The following is a 16,499-nucleotide window of genomic DNA, read 5'->3' on the forward strand; positions in this document are numbered from 1 at the left end:
GAAGGTGAGCAGGGTCACCGAGGATGCAACTTAACGTAAAAATAATCAGCTATAAATGGAATCTGGAATTTTCGCATGCCGGTTGAAAAACAGTAGCTGAAAACATCATTATTCACCTTTTTATTGCAACATTTTACTTTTATTACCTCATATACTCTCTGAGGCACTTTCAAACCTACTTATGGTACTTTTCCTTCCTGTGATTGTTTAGTCTACTTCTAGTGTATTGTACTTTAAGATGCATGTCACGTATACTAGATAGTTTATTATTATTATTAGTTTACTGAGTGGTTGGAGAGATGTGTGCTCTAGATCACGGCTAATATTTTCAAGATCACATTTTCATTCAGAAATAAATAAAACTGGATAAAACTAATAATGCCATCACCATTCAGTGCTGCAAAAACAAGTTTTAGTCAGCAACAATTTGGAGGTGGCAGAGTTAAAGATGCCAAGAATTTCATTGGGCGTGATGGAGGAGGACAGGATTAGGAACGAGTATATCAGAGGGACAGCTCAGGTTGGGCGGTTTGGAGACAAACCAAGAGAGGCAAGATTGAGATGGCTTGGACATGTGTGGAGGAGAGATGCTGGGTATACTGGGAGAAGGATGCTGAATATGGAGCTGTCAGGGAAGAGGAGAAGAGGAAGGCCAAAGAAGAGGTTTATGGATGTGGTGATGGAGGACATGCAGCTGACTGGTGTGACAGAGGAAGATGCAGAGGACAAGAGATGGAAACAGATGAACCGCTGTGGCGACCCCTAACGGGAGCAGCCAAAAGTAGTATTAGTTGTGGTAGTAGCGATTGTAATTATGGTTGTAGTAGTAATAGTGGTTGTAGTCGTAGTAGTGGTTAGTAGCAATTGTAGTAGCTGTTGTAGTGGTTGTATTAGTAGTAGTAGTTGTAGTATTGGTGGTAGTAGTAGTAGTAGCTGTAGTGGTAGTAGTAGATGTAGTAGTAGTAGTAGTCGTCAGCAACAATTTATTCATAGAGGCAAACTGCTATGGATGCCAAGATTAATGCAAAGTGTGCACATTACAACCTCTGCTCCATCCACACCCACTTTTCTGCTTTCCAGCCGAACACACCAACCCCAGTTACCTCCGTCCATCTCTCCTCACAGTCGGCAACGGCATCACAGGTATGAAAGAGTTACTATGTCAGTTTGCTGTTCTGCCCCCTCCGGTGACAGGACGAAAGACAGAAAATTAAAAACCAGGCATTCAAACAGCCCACGAGGTCACATCTTCATTATATAGTTTATTTGTATTCATCCAGTCAAAGTTGACAAACTCTGCTCCATATTTACAGCTAGTTAATGTTGTTGCAAGCACAGATGAACAGAGAGGAAGGAGCCAAGTCCGTGTTGCTAACCGGAAAGATAATCAGCATTGGCAAAGTTTAAGGTACCGGTCCACACACAACTGGTGCACCTGTACTTAAAAAGAGACACTGAAATACACTTGTTGAGGCCATCCTGGGTTTTAAACAGACTTCAGTTACAACCACTGAATCCCCCTCCGTCGGTGTAGTGGTCTACAAATTATAACATCAGATTAGGTGGGGGTGGAGTGGGGGGGGCCCTCTCAAATCTCAACGCTGCACCCTTATTGTTAAACCGCACCAATTGTGTGTGAGAGAATGAACGTGTTACACGATCTACGCCAGATTGTGTGCGTCGGCAACACACTGGGCCATTTCCTTAGGGTGCTTTGCGTAACATGATCCGAATCTAGGCCTACTTTGCCCCGTGGTGCCACCAATTACACGAGACCATAAATAACTTCTGAAATCAGTGCAATAATTAAACACCGCGGCGCAGGATGGTTCCTTCTGAATTGTAATAAAGCAAATTTCTGATATACACAATTACTGCAGTCATTAATTGCTATGCCAGTGAGGTAATCCCTCCTAGGTCAAGTTTCTGTCGTTTTAAAAAACTCGCGCGCTTTCCTGTTGTCCGCCCCCTCTGCCATCTCCCCAGGGCAAGAGGCTCCCACTTTTCTTTTTACACACACACACACACACAACTTTTTGTCACTCTCAAGGATAAGGAAAAGGACACTGACAGCCCGGCTTCCATTTGCTTTATGCTTGCATATTAAAGCCGTCGTCTGTAGCCTTTCACGAAAACCCGTACACCTATAAAACATAACCTTGATATCACAGCTGCCGCCTTGGAATATTTTTACCTCCAAAATGAATCAGCCTCCCAGAAGTGAGGCAAATCTGCCTTTGGCGCCCAGCCAACGTCTTCCATTTTATACAATGGCTTTACAGGAACCGCGTGCACCTCAGGTTCTGGAAACCCTCTTAGGATATGACGGACCCGGTCGACTTTGAAAGAGCCTTTTTTTAAATCCGTCGTAAAAAAAATTCTATACGTTTCCTTCTTTTCTGATCAGGCGATAAAGGGTCAGTTGTTGAGCTGGTGAACAAAAAGGGAACGTTCAGGGGACTCGTCCAGAATCTCCGGAGCGCGACATCCGTATCGGCATACTTCATTTTGTTGTCTAATCTTCCGTAATTCCCTTTTTCAGCCGCTGCCACTTTCCAAGGGCACGGCGCTTAATAAGCGTCCTTGCATAAATGATATTACTCATCTCTGAGCTAATAACATTTCCTAAGGACCTTACCGCACTGCCCAATTCTCCCCCCCGGGGCAACCTGGAGAGACACGAACACAATGGCGAGTTGGCAAGGACAGACGCAACCCCGAAGTCATGACACTTTCAACACCGCCCCCCCCCCTCAAGGCTTAAAGACTTTGGCCTTAAATAGTTCATGTTCGAGTGGTGCTGTATAGTAACGTCCACCTCAAGAAACCCATATAACAGACACAAATCACCATGCTCCATGATGACAAACTGAACCACGCAGGATTTTGGACCGTCGTCGTGACAGAGGACAGAGCCCTTTACATGACAGGCTCATGACCTCTGACCCTCTGACCTGTTTGGCGCCTCTAACAGTGTTCAATTTAAACAGCCACAGATAAAATGAAAAGCAACGGGGCTTTGCAGAACCCGTCATCCACCACGGCCACCGACTTCAGTACTGAACAAACGGGCCTGTTCTGAACGGATGGCTCGTGATGGCTGACGTGATTTATGGCTGGAGCTGTTGGGATTTGACTAAACCTGGCGTGTTTAAGGCAGGCCAGGGCGTGTACAGCTCTGAACAGATCACTTGGGTTAGGCTGGTTTCAAAAACACCAGTGATGTACTCCACTTTACAATTTTACATTTTAACTGCACTGTTACCGGAATCAAATGGGGCGTCTGGGTGTCATGAATGAAAAATGCCTCCAGACTACCGCCGCCACGCTATGGCATCGGCAGTACCCTAGGAATATAATAACGAACGCATAATTAGATCACAGCTACATTTCTAACCCAAATAACCTGCATGCTGTTATGGAGGCTCCTCCACCACTGATTTGAATAGTGAAGGTAATCTCTGGTATTACAGTTGACATTAATAATCTTTCTTCCGTTATACACACAACAACAGATGACATTTCCACTTATGTGACATGGAGTTACTGTCTCAAAACATATCTGTATGGGCGTCCGGGCGGCGTAGCGTCCGTCCATTCCGTTGCCTACCAACACAGGGTTCGTATCCCCGTGTTATCTCCAGCTTAGTCAGGTGTCCCTACAGACACAATTGGTCGTGTCTGCAGGTGGGAAGCCGGATGTGGGTATGTGTCCTGGTCGCTGCACTAGCGCCTCCTCTGGTCAGTCGAGGCGCCTGTTCAGTGGAGAGGGGGAACTGGGGGGGGGGGGGGGTAGTGTAATCCTCCCATGTGCTACGTCCTCCTGGTGAAACTCCTCACTGTCAGGTGAAAAGTGGCTGGCGACTCCACATGTATCGGAGGAGGCATGTGGTAGTCCGCAGCCCTCCCCTGCTCGGCAGAGGGGGTGGAGCAGCGACCTGGACGGCTCGGAAGACTGGGGAGGGTAATTGGCTGGATACAACTGGGGAGAAAAGGGGGTAAAAATCCAAACCCCCCCCCCCCAAAACCCCCCCAATGTATCTTTATGAAAAGGACGAAGCAAATATTTTCCCAGGACAGTCATGGCCGTCATACACAAGTTAGACATCACACACACAGCCACGGAGACACGCACGCAAACACGTGTGTCCTCTCCGCTCAGCTGTGTTAAGACTTGAAGAGGACTCTCAGGATTTGTTGGCAGGTGTGCAGTGCGCTCCCCCGTTTTCAGTGCTGCCATCATCAATCTTCCGATAATGCGACGACCGTTCAGCTGGTGTTTATGGGAGCAAACTCTATGAAAGGTGGCGAACTGCCGCACATCATTTTGTGGTGCTATTGCGTTTCTTAAAAGTTGCAGTAGACTTTCTGATGTGCCGTCTTTAATTGGCTTGTGTGACAAGTCCCGAAATGTTTCCCAGCAGGCTGGGCTGTGTTGAAAGAAAACGTTTCGTTTGGCAGAACTGAAGAGCAGTGCACCGCTTCACTGAGAGAGTTAAAATAGCAAGAAGAGTCATGAGAGACAACGGGTGGGGAAGTGGGTTGGGGGTCGAACCCTGATGTAGACTGGTGGGTTAGCTGGTTGGTCGCTCCCCCTCTGTTCTTCTCGCTTTTTCAATGTAAACATGTCTGTTGTGGGAGATCGATAGAGGAATGGAGGAGAATGAGGGTGACACGGGAGAGGTGGACGTATTCCCATGATCGAACTCACGTTCGGCCCTGTAAGCACCCACACGCACACATACAGACACTTCTTCCAGTTAGGAAGGGTGGGGCTTAGTGTGCACCTGCAAATCACTTGCCCAACCGCTGTTCACAAGCAGCGTAGCGCTGCAACGCGCCATACAAGTCCTCGTAGGACACGTCTATATGGGAGGGCATGGAACTGCAGAGAAGGAGACAAAGAGAAAGAGACAAAAGTTTGAGGCTTATCGGCCAAAAACATAGAAAACATGTTAAGAAATGTGTAAATCTTACAAAGACCTGAGGACAGATGGGGGAAAATGGGGAAACAGGGAGCCTGTTATGTTTAAAACGTCAGTATCACAAACAGAAGAGCTACAGCGCCATCTAGTGTTTACACAAAAACAAAACCCTTTGCAGATGCAAGTTTCTCCTTGATAACCTCACACCTAAGGTGATCTGAGAGCATAAAGATGCAGTGAAAAGAATAAACAAAAAAAACAACAAAAAACTAAAATGAGCATGGAATGAGTCAAATGTGAGCCAAATCTATAATAAAGTATCATATATATATATAAAGTTATTTGTAAGGGCCTTTCAAAAGACACAGCATTTTTAGAGGCATTAAGTCTTGTAGTATGTAGCAGTGTTTCCCAACCCAGTCCTCAAGGACCCCCTATCCTGCAGATCTTCTTCGCAACCCTGAATAGATACCCGTTTGTAGCTATTCAACCAATCAGCAACGAATATCAGATTTTGCACACCTTGCATAATTAAGTGCTGTGAGATGATTGGTTGAGTAAGTACAAGCAGGGCTAGCTATGCAGGGTTACAATGAAAATCTGCAGGATAGGGGGTCCTTGCGGACTGGGTTGTAAAACACTGCTGTATAGCAACCACCCTGTAAATTGTGTAGCTGTTCCAGTTGGTGAGCTTTAAATTACAGATGCAGTTTGTTTGTGTTGTAGTATAGTGTGATTTGAGATTCTTTCCAAATTAAATAATTTCATAGATTCTGTTTGATCTCTTGGGAACGCTATTAGTTATCTTTGAAAAATCTCATGGAAAAAGAGGTGATGGTCAGACAAAACCTTCTAACTGACGCTTAACTTGAGAACTCACCATGGAGCTGCACTTGATAATGATAACGCTCCCTACACCGCTCTACACTTGGGAATGAAGTTGAGTTCTTGATCACACAGCTACATCTTCATTAGTTATTCTTATCAACACAATAAGTGATTCTAACACATATACACACATTTAATCCATCCATCCATTATCCAAGCCACTTATCCTGCTCTCAGGGTCACAGGGATGATGGAGCCTAGTTCAACAGTCACTGGGCGGCAAGGTGGGGAGACACCCTGGACAGGCCACCAGTCCATCGCAGGGCTGACGTACAACATGCATCTAGGGACAATTTAGTATGGCCAATTCACCTGACCAACGTGTCTTTGGACTGTGGGAGGAAACCCACCGCAGACACGGGGAGAACATGCAAGCTCCACTCAGAGGACGGCCCGGGACGACCCACCAAGGTTGGACTACCCCGGGACTCGAACCCAGGACCTTCTTGCTGTAAGGCAACCGCGCTAACCACTGTGCCAACGTGCCGCACACACATTTCAATTTAATTCAATTCAGTTTATTGTCATTACAACATATGCAGGCACATGTTAAAAATGAAATAAGGGCTGCGGCTTCACCAAACAGTGCAAGACAGACAGAAAAACACAGCAAACACAGTATAAGATATACACAGATGAAGACCAAAAGCCAAAAAGAAGTTAAAAAAAAAAAGAGCACGAGTACAAAAATATTTAAAAATATCCACAGACATTCAGCGAGTAGCCAGGTTCAGTGGGCAACAGCTTGGGGAAAGAAGCCATTTTTGAGCCTGGTAGTGCGGATTGGATTGGATTGGATTCAACTTCAACAAATAACTCATGCACACACATAATAAACACACATCCTTACATGAACTCAGTAAGTCGGATGTGCCAGGGGAGGAAGCCAAGTGTGCTGTCAATCTGGCCAAACTTCAATACCAGTTCTGGGTCTGGAAACTTCTTCGAGTCTGTAAAAAAAAAAAAAAAAAAAAAAAAAAAAATGTCCTCACTCACAAATGATGTAGCGTTTGTTGGCCATCTATCATGTTCTGAAAATGCTAAATTGCAACATCCCCTAGATTTTGTCCATATCCAGTCAGTGGTGTCTACAATCACGCATGTCTCATGTACAAACAATCAATGTGGCGGCCCTCTGTGGTCAATCAGTATATTTCAAAATGCTACAGTGCAAGAGGTTATGATTCCACCATGCACCGCAGGAGCCGTACTGTGTTGTCTGAGATATCAAACGACATACAACAAACAAAACGACGTGGTGTCTTATTAGGAAATACAAATGATGTTTTACAGTATCCATCCATCCATCCATTATCTGAACCACTCCCAGGGTCGCAGGAATGTTGGAGCCTATTTCCAGCAGTCATTGGGCGGCAGGCAGGGAGACACACACACACACACACATACACACACACATTCATACCTAGGGACAATTTAGTATGGCCAATTCACCTGACTTACATGTCTTTGGACTGTGGGAGGAAACCGGAGTCCCTGGAGGAAACCCACACAGACACGGGGAGAACATGCAAACTCCACACAGAGGACGACCCACCAAGGTTGGATTACCCTGGGGCTTGAACCCAGGACCTTGCTGTGAGGCAACTGTGCTAACCACTGCGCCACCATGCCACCCTGTTTTACGGTAGATTTATGTATAATAAAAAAAAGACTAAGTCTGCAATATGTACTGAATAGATCTGATATTGGAAAAAACAGAACAAATTGTACCGACTGAGATTGTCTTGAAACGATGAATTATTTGTTAGATTCTCCATTTTTTAACCCTCTTTCAAATTAAGTCAATTTTATTTGTATGTGGAAATCTAAACCAAACAAACAAACAGAAGAACCCAAGAAACACACAATGACATAAAAAGCTATGAACTGAACTGTGCACAGCACTAGGCTAGCCGGCTACAGTAGTAGCTAAAATAACATTAGGAAAAGAATTATGGCATTAAACCCCCCCCAGGATTAACCCATCTTCCCACCTTCAGAGTGATAAACTGACTGGCCACCTTGCAAAGTGGTTTGAGTCTAGAAGATGAGCCCATTCACTTTCTTAGCAAAAGCGTTCCCTCCCTTGTCTTTCATCTGTGGGGTAAAATGGCTATAATAAAAGGCAGAAGCCGATATTATATAATTCTTTTTTTCTCGCCATGTCTCCTTGTGCAGGGAAAGTCCCGGGGGAAATGGATATGACACCTTATGATCGCCCTCTTACCTCTGAGTAGTGTGTCTATTGTGGAGACGTCGATGTCTTTAAAATTCTTCTCTTTCTGTTCGACGGCGCGGCACAGCTGCTGGGCTACCTGCACAATGCTCTGCTTCCCATCCTCCGGAGACAGGACCTTCACCACCGACTGGCAGGACAATACTACAGAGAGGGGGGGACACAAAGAGTGCCGGTTACGCCTGAAAGGAGGGCGAGTGAGAAAAGAGGACAGAGAGAGAGAGAAAGAGGACAGAGAGAAATACTCTCGTCCACTTTCATGCACCTTGATACAGTTTCTGTTGATCTAAACTTTTGTTACTTTATATGTGCCACTTGATCCAGAGGGGACTTTCTCCTATATGCCCCCCCCCCCCGGCTTTTTCTCCCCGATTGTACTTGGCCAATTAATCCACTCTTCCGAGCCGTCCTGGTCACTACTCCACCCCCTCTTCCGATCCGGATAGGGCTGCAGACTACCACATCTCCTCCGACACATGTGGAGTCGCCAACCACTTCTTTTCACCCGACAGTGAGGAGTTTCACCAGGGGGACGCAGCACATGGGAGGATCACGCTATTCCCCCCAGTTCCCCCCCCCCCCGAACAGGCGCCCCGACTGACCAGAGCAGGCACTAGTGCAGCGACCAGGACACATACCCACATCCGGCTTCCCACCTGCAGACACAACGAATTGTGTTGATAGGGACGCCTGACCAAGCCAAAGGTGAAACAGGGATTCGAACCGACGATCCCCACTTTGGCAGGCAATGGAATCGACCGCTACGCTACCTGGACGCCCTCTCCTACATGTTTTTTACCCTGAAGCTTTACACTGTGTCCTTCCTGAATGCGACATGAGTGAGCATCAGCGACAAAATCAGTTTGCCTGCTTTATTTTCCCCGTTTCTATTTACTTCCCGTCACTCGCGGCGAAAAGTGCCGTGTCACAGACAAGGAACGTCTCCAGTCAGTGTGGACAGAGAACGTCCGATGCAAGGCGATAGTCGGACACCCGCGTCCAGGTAGGACACGGCGTTAGGTCGATGAAAAAGTAATCTGCCAAAAGAGTTAAGACTTTTGAAATGTCACATTATTCAAGAGCCAAGGATACAACAAGCAAACCTTTTTTTTTCTTCCTACAGCTGTTGACAAATACCCTTTGGGTGATTCAGTCAAACACAGCGACGCACACAGTACATTCTAGAAATACATGACATGTTTAGGGGAAAAAAACCATTTAGGATAACTGCAACATAGACTTTAGTACATAAGAGTAAACAAAGCAGAAAAGGAATAAATAAGGGACGGCACTGTGGAGGTCAAAGTTCATTATATGCGTAGCACTTCAACTTAGCCAGTGAGAAACAAACAAACGTAGAAAACACACAAAAAGGCTAATTTTGATTTCAAAACCTCTTAGTAATGAATGACACAAACATGACGCGTAAAGGTCAGAAGAGGACACGTGTCCAACTAATATGGACAGATGCAGGACAAATGACTCTAGGATCCTTTCTCTGTTTTTGGTTACTAGCAAACTGTCAGCATGACATTTTAGGAAAGGAGGAAGGTTTGTATGCGTGTGTAAGCAGGCGTGTATGTTCGTACAGGGGCTACCCTGCTCATCTATCTTGAAGGCTGGCAATCAAATTGATTGTAGCTGTTGTCTACAACAAAATGGCCAGATCCTATCATTATGGGGTACCTTTTTTTTTGGGGGGGGGGTTTCTCAAGAAGAAAGAAGAAGAAAGCCAGTTTATTTTTGTCATTGCACAGTTGTTCGGTTACAATGAATTTGTTCTCCGTGTTTAACCCACACTATTGTATAGGAGCAGTGGGCGGCTGCAGCGCCCGGGGACCAACTACAGCTCTTCTTTCCATTGCCTTGGTCAGCGGCACAGACGGGAGTATTAACCCTAACAGGCATGTCTTTTTTATGGTGGGGGAAACCGGAGCACCCGGAGGAAACCCACGCAGACACGGGGAGAACATGCAAACTCCACACAGAAAGGACCTGGGACGGTCCCCAATGTAGACATACTCAAGCCAATAGAAATGTAATCACACTGGCTCATGATAATGTGTGACAAAACATTGCTGAAAGATGTCCTGAATCTTGTCAGTGCATTGGTTTGACAGTCACAATTAAGTCAAATAAGTAGCCTACTAGCTAGACAAAGATGGGATCATTGCATTACACAGCAAAAGAACTAGAAAGGTGAGAGCTAGATATTTCAAATTAGGATTTTTTTTCTCCAACATACGCTATGAGACCATGAAGTAAAAAATGACATGATTTACTTTATGGCTATATATGGATAGCTGAGCCGGAAGGCAAAGCTCTCAATTTACCAGTCAGTCTTCGTTCCAACCCTCGCCTATAGTCATGAGCTTTGGGTAGTGACCGAAAGGGTGACATCGCGGATACAAGCGGCTGAAATGAGTTTCCTCCGTAGGGTGTCTGGGCTCAGCCTTAGAGATAGGGTGAGGAGCTTGGACATCCGGAGGGAGCTTGGAGTAGAGCCACTGCTCCTTTGTGTCGAAAGGAGCCAGTTGAGGTGGTTCGGGCATCTGATTAGGATGCCTCCTGGGCGCCTTCCTTTGGAGGTTTACTGAGCACGGCCAACTGGGAGGAGACCCCGGGGTAGACCCAGAACTTGCTGGAGGGACTACATGTCCAATCCAGCCTGGGAATGCCTTGGGATCCCCCAGGAGGAGCTGGAGGGCGTTGCTGGGGAGAGGGACGTCTGGAGTGCCCTACTTAACTTGCTGCCACCACGACCCGACACCGCAGAAGCGGCTGAAGATGAATGAACTTTATGGCTCAGTACTTAGCAAACGTCACATTCGACAAAAAGCAATGAATCCACCTACCTGTATATATGTAAAGTAGCGCTGAGCAGGCGAACACACAAAGGAAGTTGTTTATTATTAGAGATGGAGAGATAAGCTCTCAATGGGTGAACAGAGTTAATGATAGGTCTGTGACTGAGACTATGAAAAATCAATTATGTAAATGTTTACATTGTATGTTTCTATGATATGAAAAAATACTCAAGATTAAACAGAGAGATTGGAATTGATCCTAAATGGCTGAAGAGCTAAAGCTGGATCTTAAAGACTCATGATGTATACCTGTTATGATGTGTACATTCAATATTCTGTAGCGTATTAAGGAAATGCAAGATCTCTGTCAAATGAACTACAGCTTTCTATCATTTCAAGTTGTCAAGATACTAAAGTCAACAAGTCAATTTTACTTGTATAGCCCAATATCCATCCATCCAAACCCCACACAGAGGACGACCCCCAAGGTTGGACTACCCTGGGGCTCGAACCCAGGACCTTCCTGCTGTGTGGCGACCCATTGAGGCCCCTTGATTAACCCTTGGAGGGCTGAACCATTGATCCAGTAATCTGCACCGTCTCTGATAACTCTGATGTCGTCTTCTCTCTCTCCATGTCTCTCACTATATCTCTTTTTCTGCTGAACTCTTTTTGTTAGCCCAATACCACAAATTTACCTCAAGGGGCTTTACAGCAACACAACATCTTGTCATTAGACCCTTGCATTGGATATGTAACATCTCCCTAAAAAAAAACCTTTAACAGGGGGAAAACATAGGACGAAACCTAAGGAAGCGCAACAGAGGAGGGATCTCCCTCCCAAGACGGACAATATAAAATAGAATATGACACGACACAGCTCACTCTTCTCATTCTTTGCCACCCTAGCGAGCCGCAGAAAAACCTGTTGGGTAACAAAGTCAAGCTTTTCAATGACATCATGGACAGCCCTATAACTGCGAATGTCTGTCGTTGATGCTGTTTGTAGTGATAATGTTTGTAGTGACTGAGAGAACAAGTTACACGATTGGGCTGCTGGATCAGTTGACCAACGACATCACTGAAGTTGCACAATTGCTCAACCAACCAGCAACGTCACTGGTAAACACAGAAGTGGGAGTTTCCCTATTGGCTGTTGCTCTTTCAAAATTAAATTGGCGCAGCGATTACAGCTCATTCCACATTTATTGCACGCTAACGAACGGAATATATCGCTGCTCATGGTTACTACTAAAACACTAAGAACAGAACAGTTTGCCGCTCTTTCCACATCTGGTTACGCACTGTAACAGTCCAGCATAGAGCAGAGCAGGAGAGAAAACAGCACTCCGTGTGTCGAGAGGCACGAGGGAGAGCGCACAGATAAAGCACCCCAAATAACAACCCCTCTAACAAAACAGTCAATACAGACTGAGTCTTAGAAAAACAAGAGACATCTGCAGATAGAAACAGATGCAAGAAGAGGGGGAATTAACAGATAATTAGAATAGCTATAATTACAATTAAATTAAGTTCTCTTTCAAATCAAACACCCCAAGATGACTGGAAGATATTGTTCTTGCAACCGCATTTGTAACTTCTTTTTTTTTTTACTCAAATGTAGCTCAACCATGTCATGTGATATGCAACTTCAGCACACTTGTTAAATATTACTGGGACCACTAGGAGAGATTGCGGATGAACATTTAATATCCAGGAATTCGCTTTATAGACACTACCGCTGACTATCCCTGTCACAAACTGACCACAATTTCAAACATTGACCATACACGATCCAGCCACATACTAGGTTTTGATCTAGTCTTGTTCTAGTTTATCTTCTTCCATAGAAACCAGGTCTCCAGGTCTAACTGAACAACTGGCAGCTACGACTCAGAAGATATTGGGAAAACTGCACTAAAGACAGGGTGTTGCCACAGTAGGGAACTCAAATCTTGTCAAAATACTCAACAGGAAAATGTATTTACCAAACCCGAGGCCTACATTTGAGGCTGCTGATATCTTATTGGTAAAACACATACATAAGATCCCGTTGCTAGCCAAATTTCCCTTTATTCTGCGAACAGGACTCCATTCGGAACTCTTCTAATGGGTAAAAGGGTTTCCTGTGCAGCAAATGAGTGATGACAACACAAGACAAAGAAATGCAATACGTCGTCCTTGAGAATAACAAATGTCACTTCTCTTTTTATGTTTTCCTACTTTGACAAGCCAGGAGATGGGATCACTGATGTGTACAAGTATGAATTATACAAATGTTTGCAAGTTGAAGCTCCTTGTAAATAAAAAGAACTTCAATCTATCTCTAGAGAAATTGTGAGCACCAGCTTACCACACCGTATATTCTAATGTTGCACCAGACTGGGAACAGAAGGAAAAAGTCCGAAGGATGGATGATTTCACCCAAAGCATTTTAAAAATAATTTGAGATAGGACAGACAGAATTGCAAGATGGCAAGAATCTAATGCCAACATTAGCTATAAGCTTACAAAGCCTCTTAAAATAATCTTCTGCATCACAGCTTTGGGCCTATATCTTACACCATTACCTCACTCCCCACCATGTCATTTTCATAGGATTCCTTTGGCTTCAACAGACACTATATGAAACGTGCTCTTCATCAGTTACATCATGGCTGTGCCTCTTATCTATGTGTAAATTTGTCAAAAGACAGGCAGGCTCCATCAGAAAAAATATGAAGGGTCATTACCTTGGTATTGGTGCTTGTCATTCCCATTGCTGGTGAACTCCATGTTGTATTTCGAACCGTCTGGACCAAGCACTTCCTGCTGTCGCCTTACAATAGCCTCTAGAAGAATGGCGTTGTTCTTCTGAAAAACTCCTGGCGATGGAATGAATAAAAAAAGCACAACAAACACATAATTTTAGCCTGACAACTCATATGCTAAGAAAACAGGAAATGACTTGACTGAAATTGGTACAACCGCTCATTGTGAGTTAGTCAAATGGTAAGAAGTCAGCCTTTGTCCTCAGGCTGATATTTTCATTTATGGATCTGGGGGCTTAACGTACCCAGGAAAACCTTTAACTCAAGTGTATAACGATTTCATTTCAGTTGTTTATGTATAGGTGTATACTGAGAACAAGTGACCTTAAAAGAGGGATTTAAACTAGTAAAATTACAGCCCATCTTTAAATGAAAATCTCGTGTTGATATACATCATAGACAATAGCACCAATTGCATTAGGACAGAATAAATAGAGCACCTCCATCTTCAGTGAAATATAGTGGATAACTTGTGCTGCTATTCAAACATTGAAAATGAGATACATGGCTGATTTGAATGGAATCATAATCACAGGCAAACTCTGCAATCCCTGGACATCCCGATGAAATTATGATCCATTCTGAATGAGTCTTAAATACACATTTTTTAAGTCGGTGATGCATCTCTGATTTCCCTCCAACTCATGCTCACAGCCTGGATGTTAAATCACATGATCTGGTTTGTACACTTCTCCATATATGGTGCACTCTGATCATTTCAACAAGTATTTTCCTGTTACCAACACCCCCTTCCTCTGGTTTCATTTTAAGCAGGCTTTATTCATTTTAAGTAACTTAGTACCTGCAACAGAAGTCATTAGCTTAATTAGGCCATTTACTAGATTATTACTTACTAGTTATTTTAGTCACTGAGGGGGATTTACTTCATTCTAACGATGACTCTACAAAATGTGGGGTCGGTGGGTGACAACTTTTCAGAGATCACAACTCTGCAACTGCCTAAATTAAGCTATTTTAGCTTGTAAGCCAAGTATTACCAACTTTAACAGTTCCACAACCTCCTCCACCAACTAAACCAGCATATAAGGGCCATTTTCCCCAAGGGACTGGAAAATAAACATATCATATGCACATTAATGGCTACAGAGTCACACAGAATATCACATATCTGATTTAACCTTTCCAGCACTAAAGAAGGCATCACTAAAGCGTTGCATGAAAATTGATGAAAGGGTTATGAAAATGATGTCTTTATAATAGTGCAACAATGACGCTACTGATGAAGCCAATGTCAAAATCAGTAGCTTGGACAGTCTAAAACACATCACTGCAAAGGTTGTTTTCTGTTTTAAGACAATGGAGAATATCAACTTCCCACCAGTTTGCACTGCAGCAACATACTGAGAACTATTAACCAACCAGTAATCAAGAATAAGCAAATAAAGACTTGATACAATGCCAACGCACAGCCACTGAAAAGAATTTTCCAATTTGATTTTTTTTAAACTTTTCTATTATGAAATGTATGTGAAACCCTCCAAATTCGTTTGACAGCAGGCGAAATTTGAGCTTCATGCGAGTCATCATTTGGCAATAAACCTTAAGGAAACCTTAAGGAATTAGCCCGTGAACGGTCAGGGTGCATGATGTGGCCAACAACATCACATGCCCCTACGTAGCCCTGAAAGGAAGGTCGGCCATTGGCTGGGGCGAAAGAGCTAAACTATGGCAAAGGGTGACAATCATAATCTGGATTAAAACTACTACAGTACGATGATCCTCGCACGCTTGAACATGAGGATTTGGGCTATCGGTTGACTTTACTTTCATCAACGAGCGTTGTCCCAGAGTCAAGAGATTCACTGTAAATGTAGTAAGAGTACGCTAAAAAAAAATTAAAAATAAATCTAAATGATATATACCACGATTGTCATATACGCTGACATAAGATATCCCAACGGCCATGCACCAGACCACGAGGTTGGCGACGTCCGTGTAGCTCGGTTCCTCCTCGGCTATCAACAAGCCGACGTGCAGGGGCACCTTCTCCAGAGACTTGCCGTCGGCGCACCACCGAAAGTGGCGGCCGCCGGTGCGTTTGCCGGTCGCAGGGGCGAGCTTCTTGTGGTACTCCGGGAACCCTGCGAGCGCTATGGGCATGAGCAGGGCGGCCACTGCCCGTCGCAGGAGCCGCCCTTTACAGGTCCGTAGGCATATCCGGAGCCAGAGGATGAGCGCTCTCTGGATGTGGAGGAGGACATGCAAGACCCGCCACACCAGCTCGTAGATCAGCGCCATTTACTGTCCGTGTGGCCCCCTTACTCACCCTCCACCCCTCCCCTCCGCGTCGCTAAGAATCTGGAAGGGTAGCGGAAAGAAATGGCCGTAGTCACATTCCAGTTGCGTTATGATCTTACAGCGAATACCCGGCCATTTAATTCAATGCGAGTCATTTATCTGCGCTGCCAACACCTCACTCCGCCGGGTGCCATCTTCGTTCCCTCCTACCCCGCGACCTTTACCCTCCGAACCCGATAGGAGATACACGTAGTTCGCTGATTGGACAAGGCGTGTAGTGACGTCAATTTCTCTTCGACGCTTTGTCGCCCTCCACAGGTGAACGGTATGATAAAACGATCAATGATTTTCGCACGTTGCAGCCAGTTTGAAGCAGATAAACAAAACATGCCAAGAAATAATACAGATACACTCTTGCCAGCACAATTTTATGATAAGATATTATAGAAATATATCATACTGTTAATTTACTAATAACATACTATTACTAATAGTCTACTATATTAATGATATAATAATACTAATACTCAATTTTATTACTTGTTCACGTTTAACTTTTTTAGTTGTATTTTTT

General features: G+C 44.5%; 1 protein-coding gene across 1 annotated transcript; it reads right to left on the minus strand.

The window, feature by feature from the left end:
• Positions 1-1,248: 1,248 nt before the first annotated feature.
• Positions 1,249-16,050, minus strand: nus1 (NUS1 dehydrodolichyl diphosphate synthase subunit). Its single transcript, XM_056294682.1, has 5 exons — positions 15,550-16,050; positions 13,589-13,720; positions 8,041-8,193; positions 6,664-6,763; positions 1,249-4,885 (listed from the first exon to the last, which is right to left on the minus strand). The coding sequence occupies exons 1-5, from the start codon at positions 15,923-15,925 to the stop codon at positions 4,795-4,797; spliced, it is 852 nt and encodes a 283-aa protein (XP_056150657.1). The 5' UTR covers positions 15,926-16,050; the 3' UTR covers positions 1,249-4,794.
• Between the last annotated feature and the right edge of the window lie 449 nt (positions 16,051-16,499).

The sequence above is a fragment of the Lampris incognitus genome, chromosome 15 (genome assembly GCF_029633865.1).
Source record: "Lampris incognitus isolate fLamInc1 chromosome 15, fLamInc1.hap2, whole genome shotgun sequence".
Lineage (NCBI taxonomy): Eukaryota > Metazoa > Chordata > Actinopteri > Lampriformes > Lampridae > Lampris > Lampris incognitus.

Excerpts from the sequence above, each read along its gene's own strand:
- nus1 (XM_056294682.1), bottom strand. The coding sequence starts at position 15,925 with ATGGCGCTGATCTACGAGCTGGTGTGGCGGGTCTTGCATGTCCTCCTC. Across the intron at positions 13,721-15,549 it reads CAGCGTATATGACAATCGTG|GAGTTTTTCAGAAGAACAAC; the intron begins GTATATATCATT and ends TTCCATCGCCAG. Across the intron at positions 8,194-13,588 it reads TGACAAGCACCAATACCAAG|TATTGTCCTGCCAGTCGGTG; the intron begins GTAATGACCCTT and ends CCCTCTCTGTAG.